Source organism: Pseudophryne corroboree, chromosome 4 (assembly GCF_028390025.1).
Source record: "Pseudophryne corroboree isolate aPseCor3 chromosome 4, aPseCor3.hap2, whole genome shotgun sequence".
Taxonomy (NCBI): domain Eukaryota; kingdom Metazoa; phylum Chordata; class Amphibia; order Anura; family Myobatrachidae; genus Pseudophryne; species Pseudophryne corroboree.
The window spans coordinates 543,715,746-543,733,120 of record NC_086447.1 but is presented as its reverse complement, the minus strand read 5'-3'; the positions used below and the strand labels follow the sequence as shown (position 1 = coordinate 543,733,120).

General features: G+C 44.5%; 1 protein-coding gene across 1 annotated transcript in view; it reads left to right on the top strand.

Annotated features, from left to right (window-relative positions):
* C4H6orf58 (chromosome 4 C6orf58 homolog) overlaps positions 1 to 17,060 on the top strand; it is a 138,282-nt gene extending 121,222 nt beyond the window's left edge. Inside the window, exon 6 of the mRNA XM_063919344.1 lies at positions 16,127 to 17,060. Coding sequence (XP_063775414.1) covers positions 16,127 to 16,281 — 155 coding nt within the window. The 3' untranslated portion in view covers positions 16,282 to 17,060. The remainder of the gene's footprint in view (positions 1 to 16,126) is intronic.
* Positions 17,061 to 17,375: the final 315 nt, after the last annotated feature.

The following is a 17,375-nucleotide window of genomic DNA, read 5'->3' as shown; positions in this document are numbered from 1 at the left end:
TAACAGTATGATAACAACGAAGGAGCCTCTGAGGCTCACAACAATAACCCGATTTAGTTAACAATAACTATGTACAAGTATTGCAGACAATCCGCACTTGGGATGGGCGCCCAGCATCCACTACGGACTACGAGAAATAGATTTATCGGTAAGTAAAATCTTATTTTCTCTGACGTCCTAGTGGATGCTGGGACTCCGTAAGGACCATGGGGATTTTACCAAAGCTCCCAAACGGGTGGGAGAGTGCGGATGACTCTGCAGCACCGAATGAGAGAACTCCAGGTCCTCCTCAGCCAGGGTATCAAATTTGTAGAATTTGGCAAACGTGTTTGCCCCTGACCAAGTAGCTGCTCGGCAAAGTTGTAAAGCCGAGACCCCTCGGGTAGCCGCCCAAGATGAGCCCACTTTCCTTGTGGAATGGGCTTTTACAGATTTTGGCTGTGGCAGGCCTGCCACAGAATGTGCAAGCTGAATTGTACTACAAATCCAACGAGCAATAGTCTGCTTAGAAGCAGGAGCACCCAGCTTGTTGGGTGCATACAGGATAAACAGCGAGTCAGACTTTCTGACTCCAGCCGTCCTGGAAACATATATTTTCAGGGCCCTGACAACGTCAAGTAACTTGGAGTCCTCCAAGTCCCTAGTAGCCGCAGGCACCACAATAGGTTGGTTCATGTGAAAAGCAGAAACCACCTTAGGGAGAAATTGAGGACGAGTCCTCAATTCTGCCCTGTCAGAATGAAAAATTAAGTAAGGGCTTTTATATGATAAAGCCGCCAATTCTGACACACGCCTGGCTGAAGCCAGGGCTAACAGCATCGTCACCTTCCATGTGAGATATTTTAAGTCCACAGTGGTGAGTGGTTCAAACCAATGTGACTTAAGGAACCTCCAAACAACATTGAGATCCCAAGGTGCCACTGGAGGCACAAAAGGAGGTTGTATATGCAGTACCCCTTTTACAAATGTCTGAACTTCAGGTACTGAAGCCAGTTCTTTCTGGAAGAAAATCGACAGGGCCGAAATTTGAACTTTAATGGACCCTAATTTTAGGCCCATAGACAGTCCTGTTTGCAGGAAATGGAGGAAACGACCCAGTTGAAATTCCTCTGTAGGGGCCTTCTTGGCCTCACACCACGCAACATATTTTCGCCAAATGCGGTGATAATGTTTTGCGGTTACATCCTTCCTGGCTTTGACCAGGGTAGGGATGACTTCATCTGGAATGCCTTTTTCCTTCAGGATCCGGCGTTCAAGCGCCATGCCGTCAAACGCAGCCGCGGTAAGTCTTGGAACAGACAAGGCCCCTGCTGGAGCAGGTCCTTTCTTAGAGGTAGAGGCCACGGGTCTTCCGTGAGCATCTCTTGAAGTTCCGGGTACCAAGTCCTTCTTGGCCAATCCGGAACCACGAGTATCGTTCTTACTCCTCTCCTTCTTATGATTCTCAGTACTTTTGGTATGAGAGGCAGAGGAGGGAACACATACACTGACTGGTACACCCACGGTGTCACCAGAGCGTCCACCGCTATTGCCTGAGGGTCCCTTGACCTGGCGCAATATCTGTCTAGTTTTTTGTTTAGACGTGACGCCATCATGTCCACCTTTGGTTTTTCCCAACGGTTTACAATCAGGTGGAAGACTTCTGGGTGAAGTCCCCACTCTCCCGGGTGAAGGTCGTGTCTGCTGAGGAAGTCTGCTTCCCAGTTGTCTACTCCCGGAATGAACACTGCTGACAGAGCTATCACATGATTTTCCGCCCAGCGAAGAATCCTTGCAGCTTCTGCCATTGCCCTCCTGCTTCTCGTGCCGCCCTGTCTGTTTACGTGGGCGACTGACGTGATGTTGTCCGATTGGATCAATACCGCCTGACCCTGAAGCAGGGGTTTCGCTTGACTTAGGGCATTGTAAATGGCCCTTAGTTCCAGAATGTTTATATGAAGAGATGTTTCCATGCTTGACCACAAGCCCTGGAAATTTTTTCCCTGTGTGACTGCCCCCCAGCCTCTCAGGCTGGCGTCCGTGGTCACCAGGACCCAATCCTGAATGCCAAATCTGCGGCCCTCTAGTAGATGAGCACTCTGCAGCCACCACAGAAGAGACACCCTTGTCCTTGTCGACAGGGTTATCCGCTGATGCATCTGAAGATGCGATCCGGACCATTTGTCCAGTAGATCCCACTGAAACGTTCTTGCATGGAATCTTCCGAATGGAATTGCTTCGTAAGAAGCCACCATTTTTCCCAGGACCCTCGTGCACTGATGCACTGACACCTGGCCTGGTTTTAGGAGGTTCCTGACTAGCTCGGATAACTCCCTGACCTTCTCCTCCGGGAGAAACACCTTTTTCTGGACTGTGTCCAGAATCATTCCTAGGAACAGTAGACGTGTCGTTGGAATCAGCTGCGATTTTGGAATATTTAGGATCCACCCGTGCTGACGTAACACTACCTGAGATAGTGCTACTCCGACTTCTAACTGTTCCCTGGACCTTGCCCTTATCAGGAGATCGTCCAAGTAAGGGATAATTAAGATGCCTTTTCTTCGAAGAAGAATCATCATTTCGGCCATTACCTTGGTAAAGACCCGAGGTGCCGTGGACAACCCAAACGGCAGCGTCTGAAACTGATAATGACAGTTTTGTACTACAAACCTGAGGTACCCTTGGTGAGACGGGTAGATTGGGACGTGGAGATAAGCATCCTTGATGTCCAGAGACACCATATAGTCCCCTTCTTCCAGGTTTGCTATCACCGCTCTGAGTGATTCCATCTTGAATTTGAACCTCTTTATGTAAGTGTTCAGGGATTTCAGATTTAAAATTGGTCTCACCGAGCCGTCCGGCTTCGGTACCACAAACAGCATGGAATAATACCCCTTTCCCTGTTGTAGGAGGGGTACCTTGATTATCACCTGCTGGGAATACAGCTTGTGAATGGCTTCCAAAACTGCCTCCCTGTCGGAGGGAGACTTTGGTAGAGCAGACTTCAGGAACCGGCGAGGGGGAAACGCCTCGAATTCCAGTTTGTACCCCTGTGATACCACCTGTAGAATCCAGGGGTCCACTTGCGAGTGAGCCCACTGCGCATTGAAATTCTTGAGACGGGCCCCCACCATGTCTGAGTCTGCTTGTAAAGCCCCAGCGTCATGCTGAAGACTTGGCAGAAGCAGGGGAGGGCTTCTGCTCCTGGGAAGCGGCTGCATGGTGCAGTCTTTTTCCCCTTCCTCTGCCCCGGGGCAGGAAGGAATGGCCTTTAGCTCGCTTGTACTTATGGGAACGAAAGGACTGAGTTTGAAAAGACGGTGTCTTTTTCTGCTGATGTGAAGTGACCTGGGGTAAAAAGGTGGATTTTCCAGCCGTTGCCGTGGCCACCAGGTCCGATAGACCAGCCCCAAATAACTCCTCCCCTTTATACGGCAATACTTCCATATGTCGTTTGGAATCCGCATCTCCTGACCACTGTCGCGTCCATAACGCTCTTCTGGCAGAAATGGACATAGCACTTACTCTTGATGCCAGGGTGCAAATATCCCTCTGTGCATCACGCATATATAGTAATGCATCCTTCAAATGCTCTATAGTTAACAGTATATTGTCCCTATCCAGGGTATCAATATTTTCAGTCAGGGAATCCGACCACGCGACGCCAGCACTGCACATCCAGGCTGAAGCGATTGCTGGTCGCAGTATAACACCAGTATGTGTGTATATACTTTTAAGAATATTTTCCAGCCTTCTATCTGCTGGTTCTTTGAGGGTGGCCGTATCAGGAGACGGTAACGCTACTTGTTTTGATAAACGTGTGAGCGCCTTATCTACCCTAGGGGGTGTTTCCCAACGTGTCCTAACCTCTAACGGGAAAGGATATAGTGCCAATAATTTTTTAGAAATTAGCAGTTTTTTGTCGGGGGAAACCCACGCTTTATCACACACCTCATTTAACTCATCTGACTCAGGGAAAACTATTGGTAGTTTTTTCACACCCCACATAATACCCTTCTTTGTGGTACTTGTAGTGTCAGAAATGTTCAATGCTTCCTTCATTGCCGTGATCATGTAACGTGTGGCCCTACTGGACATTACGTTTGTCTCCTCACCGTCGACACTAGACTCAGTATCTGTGTCTGGGTCTGTGTCGACCCACTGAGGTAACGGGCGTTTTAGGGCCCCTGACGGTGTCTGAGATGCCTGGACAGGCACTAATTGATTTGCCGGCTGTCTCATGTCATCAACCGTTCTTTGCAAAGTGCTGACATTATCACTTAATTCTTTAAATACGATCATCCAGTCAGGTGTCGACTCCCTAGGAGGTGACATCACTAACCCAGGCAATTGCTCCGCCTCCACATCATTTTCCTCCTCATACATGTCGACACACACGTACCGACACACAGCACACACACCGGGAATGCTCTGATAGAGGACAGGACCCCACAAGCCCTTTGGAGAGACAGAGGGAGAGTCTGCCAGCACACACCAAGCGCTATATATATATATACAGGGATAACCTTATATAAGTGTTATTCCCTTATAGCTGCTGTATAGTTTTTAGCTGCCAATAGTGCCCCCCCTTCTCTTTTTTACCCTGATTCAGTAGCAAGTCTGCAGGGGAGAGTCAGGGAGCCGTCCTTCCAGCGGAGCTGTGAGGGAAAATGGCGCTTGTGTGCTGAGGAGATAGGCTCCGCCCCTTCACGACGTCCTTATCTCCCGCTTTTTCTGTAAAAAATGGCAGGGGTTAAAATACATCCATATAGCCCAAGAGCTATATGTGATGTATTCTTTAGCCAATCTAAGGTATTATCTGTTATATTGCGTCTCAGGGCGCTCCCCCCCAGCGCCCTGCACCCTCAGTGACCGGAGTGTGAAGTGTGCTGAGAGCAATGGCGCACAGCTGCGGTGCTGTGCGCTACCTTAGTCTGAAGACAGGATCGTCTTCTGCCGCCGATTTCACCGGACCTCTTCGCTCTTCTGGCTCTGTAAGGGGGCCGGCGGCGCGGCTCCGGGACCCATCCAGGCTGAACCTGTGATCGTCCCTCTGGAGCTAATGTCCAGTAGCCTAAGAAACCCGATCCACTCTGCACGCAGGTGAGTCCGTTTCTTCTCCCCTTAGTCCCACGATGCAGTGAGCCTGTTGCCAGCAGGACTCACTGAAAATAAAAAAACCTAAAATATACTTTTATTCTAAGCAGCTCAGGAGAGCCACCTAGCCTGCACCCTTCTCGTTCGGGCACAAAAATCTAACTGAGGCTTGGAGGAGGGTCATAGGGGGAGGAGCCAGTGCACACCACCTGATCCTAAAGCTTTTATTCTTGTGCCCTGTCTCCTGCGGAGCCGCTATTCCCCATGGTCCTTACGGAGTCCCAGCATCCACTAGGACGTCAGAGAAATAGGATTTTTGTGATGAGTTTGCGATGGGTTAGGGTTTTTTTAAACCACGAGGAATACTGTATTTAAAAAAAAATTTAAAAAGGAGAACCAGCATGTTGTCACTACATTTGGTCAGGGCCGGATTAAGCCTTGGGGGGACCCAGGGCACTTAAGACCAGGGGGCCGCAGGGATGGGGGTATATATTAGATTGTTCATACCTCCCATCATGACCCATTCCAGGAGGGTCAAAATGCTGTGTTCCTAGACTTCCCTATTAATATATGATTGGTGTCACCTATGTTGAACTATTTCATTGATAAGAAAGGTTTTTCAACACAGAGGTGGAGGAGATGCTGGAAATTCCAGGGTCACTTACAGCTCTCTCCCCACTCCTGATATTCCTGTGTCATCTGGTCCTTCTCACATTCTGGCTGCTTGGTTCTGCTGCTGCACAAAAGGGATAGCTAGTAATGTCAGTGTGCTCCAGCTGGGGGGGCCTCATGACAGAGGGGGGTCCTTGCTTCCCCCTCCCCCCTTTCATTTGGCTATGCATTTGGTTTTAGGCACTGAGCAATTTTACAGTTTGCACAACCTAAATTCAAGTCCTGGTCAGTCCATGGAAGGCTTCAGTGTGCAAGGTATCAGAAGTATGTCACAACAAAGGCAAACAAAACTCTGCATTCCATCAAAATATGAACTCTACCAAAAATGTAGTGTAACTCTGAAAATATTTGTTTAATATAAAAAAAATGTGCTTGTGCTATGACTAATAGATGAATTAAACTATTAATTCTGAGAGGGAATTTTATGATAAATTAATATAGCCAGTAAGCAAACTATTAGCCAATGCATTACTTCTGCCAACAAAACATCCAGGGCCGGTGCAAGATTTCTCAGCACCCTAGGCAAATCTTGATCTTTAATATTGGATCTTTTGTTGAAAGATGCAACATTAAAGCATCTGAAATGTTGATAAGCTATTCCTGCATATGTGCATACTGTACTTCTTTGAAAGTGCCACCCATAGATACAGGAGAATATATATATATATATATATATATATATATATACACACACCAGTGGCGGAACTAGCGAGCCCACCGCTCAGGTGCGACAAAATGCTTTGGGCCCCCCCCCCCCCTACATCCCATCCAAGTCCACCCCCTCACCCCTGGAGAGGATCTGGTGAGGGGGACCTGCTCAGGGCCAGAGAGATGGATACCTAGCCACAGTGCCGTAACTAGACATTTTAGCACTGTGTGCAAGAAACGGCATCGGAGCCCCACCCCTGCATGCAAAACAGGGGCAGTGCGCGCCGTAGGCGCGCGCAAAAATACATAGTGGCGTGGCTTCGTGGGGAAGGGGTGTGGCCACAAAATAATACCAATTCATAAAACGGTGCACAGTAGTCTCCATTATTCAAATTACGCCGCACAGTAGCACCACTACACCAAGTAGAGACCCTTTTACACCTTACAGCGGACAGATTCCTCTTTTTACACATTACGGCAGACAGCGTCCCCTTTTTACACATTACGGCAGACAGCGTCCCCCTTTTTACACATTACGGCAGAGAGCGTGCACGTTTTACACATAACGGCCTACAGCATCCCCTTTTTACACATAACGGCAGACAGCGTGTCCTTGTTACACATAGTGGCAGACAGCATACACTTTTTACACATAACGGCAGACAGCGTGCCCTTGTTAAACATAGCGGCAGACAGCATACACTTTTTACACATAACAGCAGACAGCGTCCCCCTTTTTACACATTACGGCAGATAGCGTCCCCTTTTTACACATTACGACAGACAGCGTACACTTTTTACACAACGGCAGACAGCGTCCCCTTTTTACACATTACGGCAGACAGCGTGCCCTTGTTACACATTACGGCAGACAGCGTCCCCCTTTTTACACATTACGGCAGGCAGATTCCCCCTTTTTATACATTGCGGCAGGCAGATTCCCCCTTTTTACACATTGCGGCAGGCAGATTCCTCCTTTTTACACATTGCGGCAGGCAGATTCCCCCTTTTTACACATTGCGGCAGGCAGATTCCCCCTGTTTACACATAGCGGCAGGCAGTCCCCCATTTTTACACATAGCGGCAAGCAGATTCCCCCTTTTTACACATTGCGCCAGGCAGTCCCCCATTTTTACACATTGCGGCAGGCAGTCCCAAGAAAGAAAGAAAGAAAGAAAGAAAGAAAGAAAGAAAGAAAGAAAGAAAGAAAGAAAGAAACAGAAAGAAAGAAGAATTATACTTACCCTCTCCGCAGGCTCAGGCTCCTCAGTGCAGCTTGACGATTCCCCGGCAGGAGAGAAGGAGGAGGAGGGAGGTGGAGGAGGGAGCCGCAGCAGCACTGTGTTATTGGTGGAGGCGCTGCTGCTGCTGCCCCTCTGCTTCGACAGCCTATAGTGAAGCAGAGGGCCAGCAGCAGCAGCGCCTCAACCAGTAACAAAGCGCTGCTGCGGCTCCCTCCTCCACCTCCCTCCTCCTCCTTCCCCCCGTACCGCTGCTCCTCTCCTCTCTCCGGGCGGCTGTGCGCTGCGGGCAGCGGTTGCCCGCAGCGCACAGCGGCATGTAATGAGTCAGTTTGACTCATTACATGCTTTGGGCCCCTGGACAGAGGCGGGCTCCAGTGCAACGCACTGGTTGCACTGGCGGTAGTTCCGCCTCTGATATACACATACACACACACACACACACACACGTGTACATTACTGTGGCAGGATATTGTGGCCACCTACAGACAGCTAACACCTCTCAGGCAGTAGAGAGGCGCAGCTGCTGCAGATCCTATTGCCTTCCACATGAATTAAATGCAAAGATATGGAGGAGAAAAAAATCCCCAGTGGTATGCCAATCCCACTCTCCCGGCGCTGCTCAATAAACTTCTATAGTTATAAAATTGTTGATATAAAAAAAAAATTTATTTCATATAAATAAACAGCAGCATCTGTTTTGAGACTTGGTTAGGGTCTCTAGCATAGACAAAATGATATAAATTTAAAAAACATTGCGCTGTTAATAGAGTAAAATAATATAATAATAGTGATTACTGTTATATTGGTTATCGGGCTGTAAAGTTGTCAGAAATGAGGTCGGGAGACTGTATAGAAATAATAATAAAATGCTTTTTATTTTAAACCAAATACTACACCATGAAAATAAAACATATATATAAAATTTCTATGCAAGCATCAGACATTTGATAATCATAGCATATTCCAAGACCTGTAGATATTTGTAACTATGATAACAACTCAGATGAATGTGTTATATTGTATTTAAATAAATAGATACCACGTGTCCTTTGAAAGACAGTATGTGTCAGATTGTATTCCTTTGCAAGATCCACACGGATTTAACAGTTGGCTTTAATGCCGGCGTCCCGGCTGTAATGATTAGTTCAGGATAAACTGAAGGTTCGATAATTGCCACCTGTATCTGTCAGAGTTGTACCTGAGAGCGTCCTTCCCTTCCCGGTGGTGAGGCTATCACCGCCCCGGGCGTGCTGTGTCAGGTGTCCGTGAAAGAATAGGAGACAGAGTACTCACAAATGCTTCCTACCGAGACTGCGTGCCGTCTTCCCTCTCCCGGTGGTGAGGCCGTCACCGCTCCGGGTATACTGCTCCAAATGCTCGCAAATGCAGCCCACAGATATCCCGCTGTCAGTGTATTGCAGCGTAAAAGTGTTCGGCGGACAGATTACCAAGCAGAAGGAAGGGTAATCTGGAAGGTGCTTGCTGGTAATATGCGGCTGCAGTACCTCTGTACAAACTTTCGAAAGCCAATTCCGTTTCTCCCGGTGGATCAAAGCACTGCTGGATATCCAATAAACGTCAACGCGTTTCGTCCCACAATGCACTGGGACTTCCTCAAGACACTCAAGTCTTGAGGAAGTCCCAGTGCATTGTGGGACGAAACGCGTTGACGTTTATTGGATATCCAGCAGTGCTTTGATCCACCGGGAGAAACGGAATTGGCTTTCGAAAGTTTGTACAGAGGTACTGCAGCCGCATATTACCAGCAAGCACCTTCCAGATTACCCTTCCTTCTGCTTGGTAATCTGTCCGCCGAACACTTTTACGCTGCAATACACTGACAGCGGGATATCTGTGGGCTGCATTTGCGAGCATTTGGAGCAGTATACCCGGAGCGGTGACGGCCTCACCACCGGGAGAGGGAAGACGGCACGCAGTCTCGGTAGGAAGCATTTGTGAGTACTCTGTCTCCTATTCTTTCACGGACACCTGACACAGCACGCCCGGGGCGGTGATAGCCTCACCACCGGGAAGGGAAGGACGCTCTCAGGTACAACTCTGACAGATACAGGTGGCAATTATCTAACCTTCAGTTTATCCTGAACTAATCATTACAGCCGGGACGCCGGCATTAAAGCCAACTGTTAAATCCGTGTGGATCTTGCAAAGGAATACAATCTGACACATACTGTCTTTCAAAGGACACGTGGTATCTATTTATTTAAATACAATATAACACATTCATCTGAGTTGTTATCATAGTTACAAATATCTACAGGTCTTGGAATATGCTATGATTATCAAATGTCTGATGCTTGCATAGAAATTTTATATATATGTTTTATTTTCATGGTGTAGTATTTGGTTTAAAATAAAAAGCATTTTATTATTATTTCTATACAGTCTCCCGACCTCATTTCTGACAACTTTACAGCCCGATAACCAATATAACAGTAATCACTATTATTATATTATTTTACTCTATTAACAGCGCGATGTTTTTTAAATTTATTCCACATGAATTAAAGCCAGCTGAGGTGCGAGGAACTGACCTGGCTGATGCTGTGGCTCTATGTGAGGGAAGACAGCCGGTGAATGTTGCCCCTGAAGACCCATGCACGATATAAAGACTGCTGGGCAAGCACTCCCTGTTATTGTTGCTTGTCGGGGCCATCTGACAGAGAGAGAGTAGATCAGCTTGTGGAATGCCCTTGCCGTCCTGGGTGAAGGTGCCGCCCCGGTCATGGACCCCTCCTTGGACTCCAGCTGCTCCCCGCACGGCTTGCAATCCCGGTGGAGACAGTGGATCTTGTCTCCAGTCATCAAGTCAGGGAAGGGAGTAAGCAATGCAGGAGGAGAGGCGGGGGGGGGGGGGGGGGGGGGGCAGGATATGCGGGTACAGCCCTGGCCTGGCAGATCCGACATGGGTGAGCATGAAGCAGGCACCTCACGGGGACTGAAGCGTACATAGCCTTCATTTGTCAATTTCACTCAGCAGCGCCCTTCAAATGCCTGCACCCGTAGGCAGCTGCCTAGTTGTGGCGCTGGCCCTGAAAACACCCCAACTTTTGACCACTGGCTATATGTATGTAGTGCCATAGCAGGGCAAATATTTGGACGACTGAGCCAGAAAGTGGAGCAATTTCTGGAGTATTCATAACTCTGCAAGCTAAAGAGTGATATTCCAGTTAGAATGAAAGCCAAACCAGGTGATTTGGGACAATGACAGTGCCACTCCCATGGCCTGTGAAAGCGGCACTGCTCACACACACTCGATATATAATAACAACAGATATGAATGGAGAGCACTTGAAAATTATATTAGGGTTTATTTTAATTAAGACTTAAGTGTTATTAACCATGGCTTTTGGATGAAAAACATAGAATTCTTTATCAGATTTCATTTTATGTGATAAAAATGAATACAATGAATAATCTAGAAATTCCTATCTAGGAAAGTATACTGCTTTGGAGATGGTTAAGCATAGATGAATGACCTGCAAAATCAAAATACTTAAAATAATTTAACTAAAACTTTTTACATTACTGTTATGCTGGCCATACTGTTAGAAACTCCCTTTATGCAAAACAGAACTCCAAGTCACAGATCGTAGCAGAAAACAGGTAGGTTTATTTTATGGTGGTGAAGCATACAGGAAAACAAAATGATGTCAGGCAAAGCAGACTGAAAGAAAAATTTCCAAGGTATCACAGAAACATGAAAAACTTAACTTTGTGGTGCAAGTAAACTGGAATCCAAACATAAACTCAGGAACACTGGAGAACACGGTATGCAGGCTAGACCTGAACGGTAGCAGAGGACTAGAACACAAGAAACTAAGACTGGCAGGCTTGTCTGGAAAATTGACATTTAAACAGGAACACAGAATACCAAGACTGGCAGGTTTGACAGGCAAACAACATTGATGATCCAGCAATGAATGCTGGATCTTTGGCCAATTATATAGCACAGGCAACAGGTGTACCAAGCTGGAATAGAACCCTAATTAATAGACCTGACCACAACACAGAACAAAACCCAAGGTATGGTGACCCCTAGTGGTAAAGAACATATCACCAGAAAATACACAGCACATAATATAATATAACACATACATCAGGTCGATATCGTGAACAAATACACGATATTGACGCATCGATTGCCGCATTGTGTGCACATTGTGCATGTTTTATGCACGATTATGCTGCGATGCGCATCCCAGTGGGTCACATGTAACATCAAATGATCACACATGCAGCCCGTATTATCCATCATAATCATATGCTCATTGTACCATGTTTGATGTGCATTTGATGCATTGTACGATTTTGAATGGCATTTCCCTGGATTTTTTTAAATGTATTAATTTTTTTGGTGAGACACACCATCGATCGTTTAACGGCCCTCCGTGTGTCCAGAGCCTCAACCGTGCGTTCAGAGCTGCCAGGGGGAATCGAAGGGAAACTGGATGCTGGTCGTCCTGGAATCTGGCCAGCATAACTTTCACAACACAACTCCTAAAGCCATGTTTGTTATTTATAATAGGATCTAACTAGGATCTGTACAGATAGTGTAATGGTTAGCAATACTGCCTCACAGCACTGAAGTCATGACCTAACTGTGTGGAGTTTGTATATTCTACCAGTGCTTGTGTGGGTTTCCTCTGGGTACTCCGTTTTCTCCCACAATCCAAAAATATACTGGTTGGTTAATTGGCTCCAAACAAAAATTAACTGTAGTGTGTATATACATGTGTTTAGGGCAAACTGTCTGTACCAAGAGGTTCTTATCTGCCATCGTATTTTATGCTTTTATAGTAGAATCTATATACATATTATTGTACACTAGGAATTACCTACTTTCTTGCATCTGTCACTATCTGAAATATAATGTGTAAAGATTTACAAAATGACATACGTTTCAAGCTGAAGTGCTTTAACCTATTGTACACCACAGAAAACATAACAATTCTGCTTTTTCACTGTTTTTGTCTTGAGCCATTTAATTCTCATTCTCACGTTCTGTTGTGTGCGTGTGAGCTGGTAAGTTGGTTCTAGCAAGATGCAGACAACACTACATTTGCACTGTAGTTGCACAAAAAAGAGATGTCTATGAATGCTGTGTTATATTCAATATATAATAAAAGTAATTAAATTCAGCTGTCGCATGTAATCTTAAGAAAGATTTACTATTTATGTTTTCATAGCAATATTACTTGCCAAACATTATGTACTTTTATGGATAATTGAATGTTGAGTTTGCTGACTTAATATTGCAAGATGAATATTTGAATGCCTTTACTTCAAATGCAATTTCCTGAATTGATTTAGTCAAATATACTTTGTATAAACTGAAAACATAATACCAGAATTATTCTTAACACATTTCCATGCACGGCTTATTTCCGGCTGACTTTATCAGGGTACATGGAGAAGAATAAGCTTAGAATGTGCTTAGTTTATAAACTAATAATTATAAGTGTAGATACTGTATGGTTAATGGTACAACCAGATTTGATATGTGGTGTATAATACAAGATTCTAAGAACATCACAAACTTAGAAAACTCCATATCTTATTTCATATAGTAAAACCCATGTTTTTTTTTTTTTTATTGTATTTTTCCTGGGGGGGGGCGGAGGCTGGGGGGCATTGTTTCTGATGGTACTGTAGTACACGCTAAATAGTACTGCCACTTTTTATTTTTTTGTGGCATTTTTCATTGTTTTAACTAGTTTAGGAAACAGGGAGACATCAGTGAAGTTAAATAAATAAAAATGAATAAAATAAGTATCTAAGGCAGATAACATGTATCAAATTGGAACTGTATAAGAGACCATTTTCGTCATGCAAAAAAACCCAACACTAATAATTTAGGGCAATGAGATGAGCTGTTTCCCTCAATGGGTTACGGACGTTAGGTCGACACAACTTATGACCATATCTGTTTGGTCATTGAGGGGGGTATGGGTCGTTGGGTCGACCCAACTTAGTTCGACACTCATTAGGTCGACCACTGAAGGTTGGCAATGCCATTAGGTCGACATGCATTAGATCAACATGGCCGTTAGGTTGACATGTACTAGGTCGACAGGTCAAAAGGTTGACATGAGTTTTCACATTTTTTCATTTTTTGGATTTTTTCATACTTTACGATCCACGTGAACTACGATTGGAATGGAAGCATGGCGAGCGAAGTGAGCCATGCGAGGGGACACAGCGCACTAAATTGGGTTCTCTGTCACTTTACAGAGAAAACAACACCAAAAACAGTCAAAAAAATCATGTCGACCTTTGACCTGTCAACCTAGCACATGTCGACATAAGGACCATGTCGACCTAATGCATGTCGACCTAATGGCAATGTCGACCTTCAGTGGTCGACCTAATGAGTGTTGACCTAAGTTGGGTCGACCCAACGACCCATACCCCCCTCAATGACCAAACAGATATGGTCAGTATTCTATTAGCTGTGATCATTTTGCGCACTTAAAAAACTAGACTTTTACTATGATTTTTGGCAAATGGTTATTATAGGGCTATCTAATTATGGCCCATGTTTTCAGTGCGAAAAATATCTGTTTTTTTAACGGAAACACACAGGATCCACAGCCGCAATAGCAGAAAAAATGCTTACTCATCAGGAATTTGGTTTCGCCTGCCAAAATCCCCAGTAAGTGCCGGCATCAAGGCTAATAGGACAGCCCTGGGCAAGTGAATTAGCTGCAGTAAATTACCATGGCTAATTGGATACCGCCCATAATCTTGTGTAATTGCTCTTTGTACCATTTTATTGTATAAGATCCACAGACCTATGTAGTCACAGAGTCATCATTAAATATTTTTGTGACCTGTGTGAGAGAGCACCAGAATCCCCCCTTCGTGATAATGGTGATAGTCTGCACCACTGGATAAGATTTAGCAATCCTATTGTGGTGGTGTGGCACTATCATCCACATCAGCCTCCTCCCTCCCAAACCTCCTTCTCTCACAAGTGTGCAAAAATGCATGAAAATATTTAATACAGTATGTGTCCAAATGACAGCTGCCACAAGTATTGTACTTCATCATAGACACAGGCATGCAGGTGTGTGCTTTAATGGCCAGTGAAACGGTATCCAAATAGAGTCCAAATAATTGATCATTATGAGCCCTACACACTGGAAGATAACACTAAATGATATGAATGTTCTCGTTCATTAATGAACGAGAACTTGTTCATATCGTTCAGTGTGGAAGCACCAACGATGAACGATGCGCGGCCCAGCACTCATTCATCGTTGGTGCCCCGTCGCTTATGCATGCAGGCCAATATGGACAATCTCATCCATATTAGCATGCACTGCTATGGAGCCAGGTGATGGGGCAGTGAAGAAATTTCACTCCACCCGTCACCCGCCCCCCCCCCCCCCCCCCACTGCCAGCCATCGGGCAGCTCGGCGGTGGGTCGACAAGTGTGTAGGGCCCATTAGTGAGTAAGGAAGATGAGTGTACTAGCCAATCTGGCCGAAGGTATTGCCATGAATACACATATACTTTCATTGCATGAGATTTAATAGGCAATTGGAGCAATAGCTTTTGGCTCAATTGTTATTTAGGTTGTTAGTTGGCCACACACGGGCAAATTTATGAAGCCTGGTGAAGTGATAAAGTGGAAGGTGATAAAGCACCAGCCAATCAGCTACTAACTTCCATGTTACAGGCTGGTTTTGAAAAATGATAGTTAGGAGCTGACTGGCTGGTCCTTTATCACCTTCCACTTTATCACTTCACCAGGCTTAATAAATCTGCCCCTCAGTTTCACAAAACATTGTTTATAAAACATCTCCTGGAATTCTCTAGAGCAGTGGTTCTCAAACTCGGTCCTCAGGACCCCACACAGTGCATGTTTTGCAGGTAACCCAGCAGGTGCACAGGTGTATTAATTACTCACTGACACATTTAAAAGGTCCACAGGTGGAGCTAACTATTTCACTTGCGATTCTATGAGGAGACCTGCAAAACATGCACCGTGTGGGGTCCTGAGGACCGAGTTTGAGAACCTGTGCTCTAGAGGTTGGTGCTAATGAAAGAAGTAACTAAAACACCTATACTGTTTTCAACAATGAAATTAGTGGTAGTTAGGTCACTTACCACTTTAGTGGCTGTACAAACAAATATACTGCGCATTTGTTTTTTTCACTTTCCCTCCTCAGTCTTTATGTATGGACAAGGTGCATTTCTGCTTTCACTTGGACCTCTTTCTGGGGTCACTTTACCTCATGCTTGTTCCTTTACTGAGCTGATCTGTCACCATCAGCTCCTTGGGCTGACTTCTTGTGTGCCTCTTTATAGACACATATTAATAAGAAAGGGGCTGCATACATATTTATAAGAAACCAATAAAGTAATACACACAGCTCATTTTATGGTAAAAAAAAAACCCAACACTTTACAGTGTAGTAATAAATTTTATATTTATTTATTTCTATTTTTTATCCCCAAAGGTGGTTTTCTTTTGAAGCAATGGAAAAAAGCCATGTGCTCTGAAAAAGGAAGAGCTGAAGGACGAAATCTTCTTCAAAATATGATTACAGGCAACGTGGTGCCAGAAACACTTATTAACATTATTATAGAATTGGTTAAAAACCCTTCATGCTGAACGTAGAAGAACAGGAACACATAAAGCAATGATCACATTTAGCAGGATTATATTATTACAAGAGTGGCAACCTGGGTTTTTTTTATAAGTTAATGCTATTACACCTAATTTTCCAATTAGCAACTCTTGTTTAGCTCATTCCCTTCTCATTAAGAAATGTCTTGCTGAAAACACAAATGAGGGCTTTGTTAATTATTGTTCTAAGTGATTTTAAGAAGATAGATTGATATAAGGCCAAGCAATCACCGGACTGATACATACTGCAGTGCCCTTGCACTCTATTGTGAGGATTGGCATGAAATGGGACTGTAATATGAAAGATCAGACTTGAGTAGGGACAATTGCTTTACCATAATCACTGAATGTTATTTTCTGCTGAGCTAATTAAGTGATTTGTGTTACAAACAAACAGAAGCAAACAGCAATTTCATTAAGCCCACTTCAGTGAGCTGTGACGACGATACCACAGTCAATATTGAGGATTTTACACATTAAAAAGCATTAATTGTTTACTTTTCCGTCCATTGCTTATGGATCAGGTGCTACAGTTGAAAGCATTGACTAATGCCACAAGTACATTACTTTGAGTATAATTAAAATCTTTACAGTGTTACTTTTTCGCCAAAACAGGTAGATTTCAGGCTTCACGTGTACACTCACTGGAATCAATTTTTCAAGCCCATAACTATATTATAAGACCTTTGAAACATTGCCCTAAAAAGAAAAATGCAAATAAAATGGAATTAAGTTTGATTAACTGTTTGATTACCTAATATCTCTATACCTAATGGATATACTTCTAATATGTTTTGCGTATTTAACAATTTTCAAAGAAAATAAAGTAATGATGGTTAAAGAAAGATGTTTTTATTCCTTTTAATTATGTGGTTCATAGAACAGAGTCATTATACTTTAACAGATACCATGTATTATAATTGTAAAGTAATTACTGCAGCTGTCAGCTGTAGAATAATGAAGTTAATTCACCAAAGAGATCCTATGCCACAAGTGCTGTTTGCATCATTAAAAACATATATACTGGTGCAATGTCTAGCTAGGATTAAGATATCCACGGAAGTTGTATTAGGGGAGGC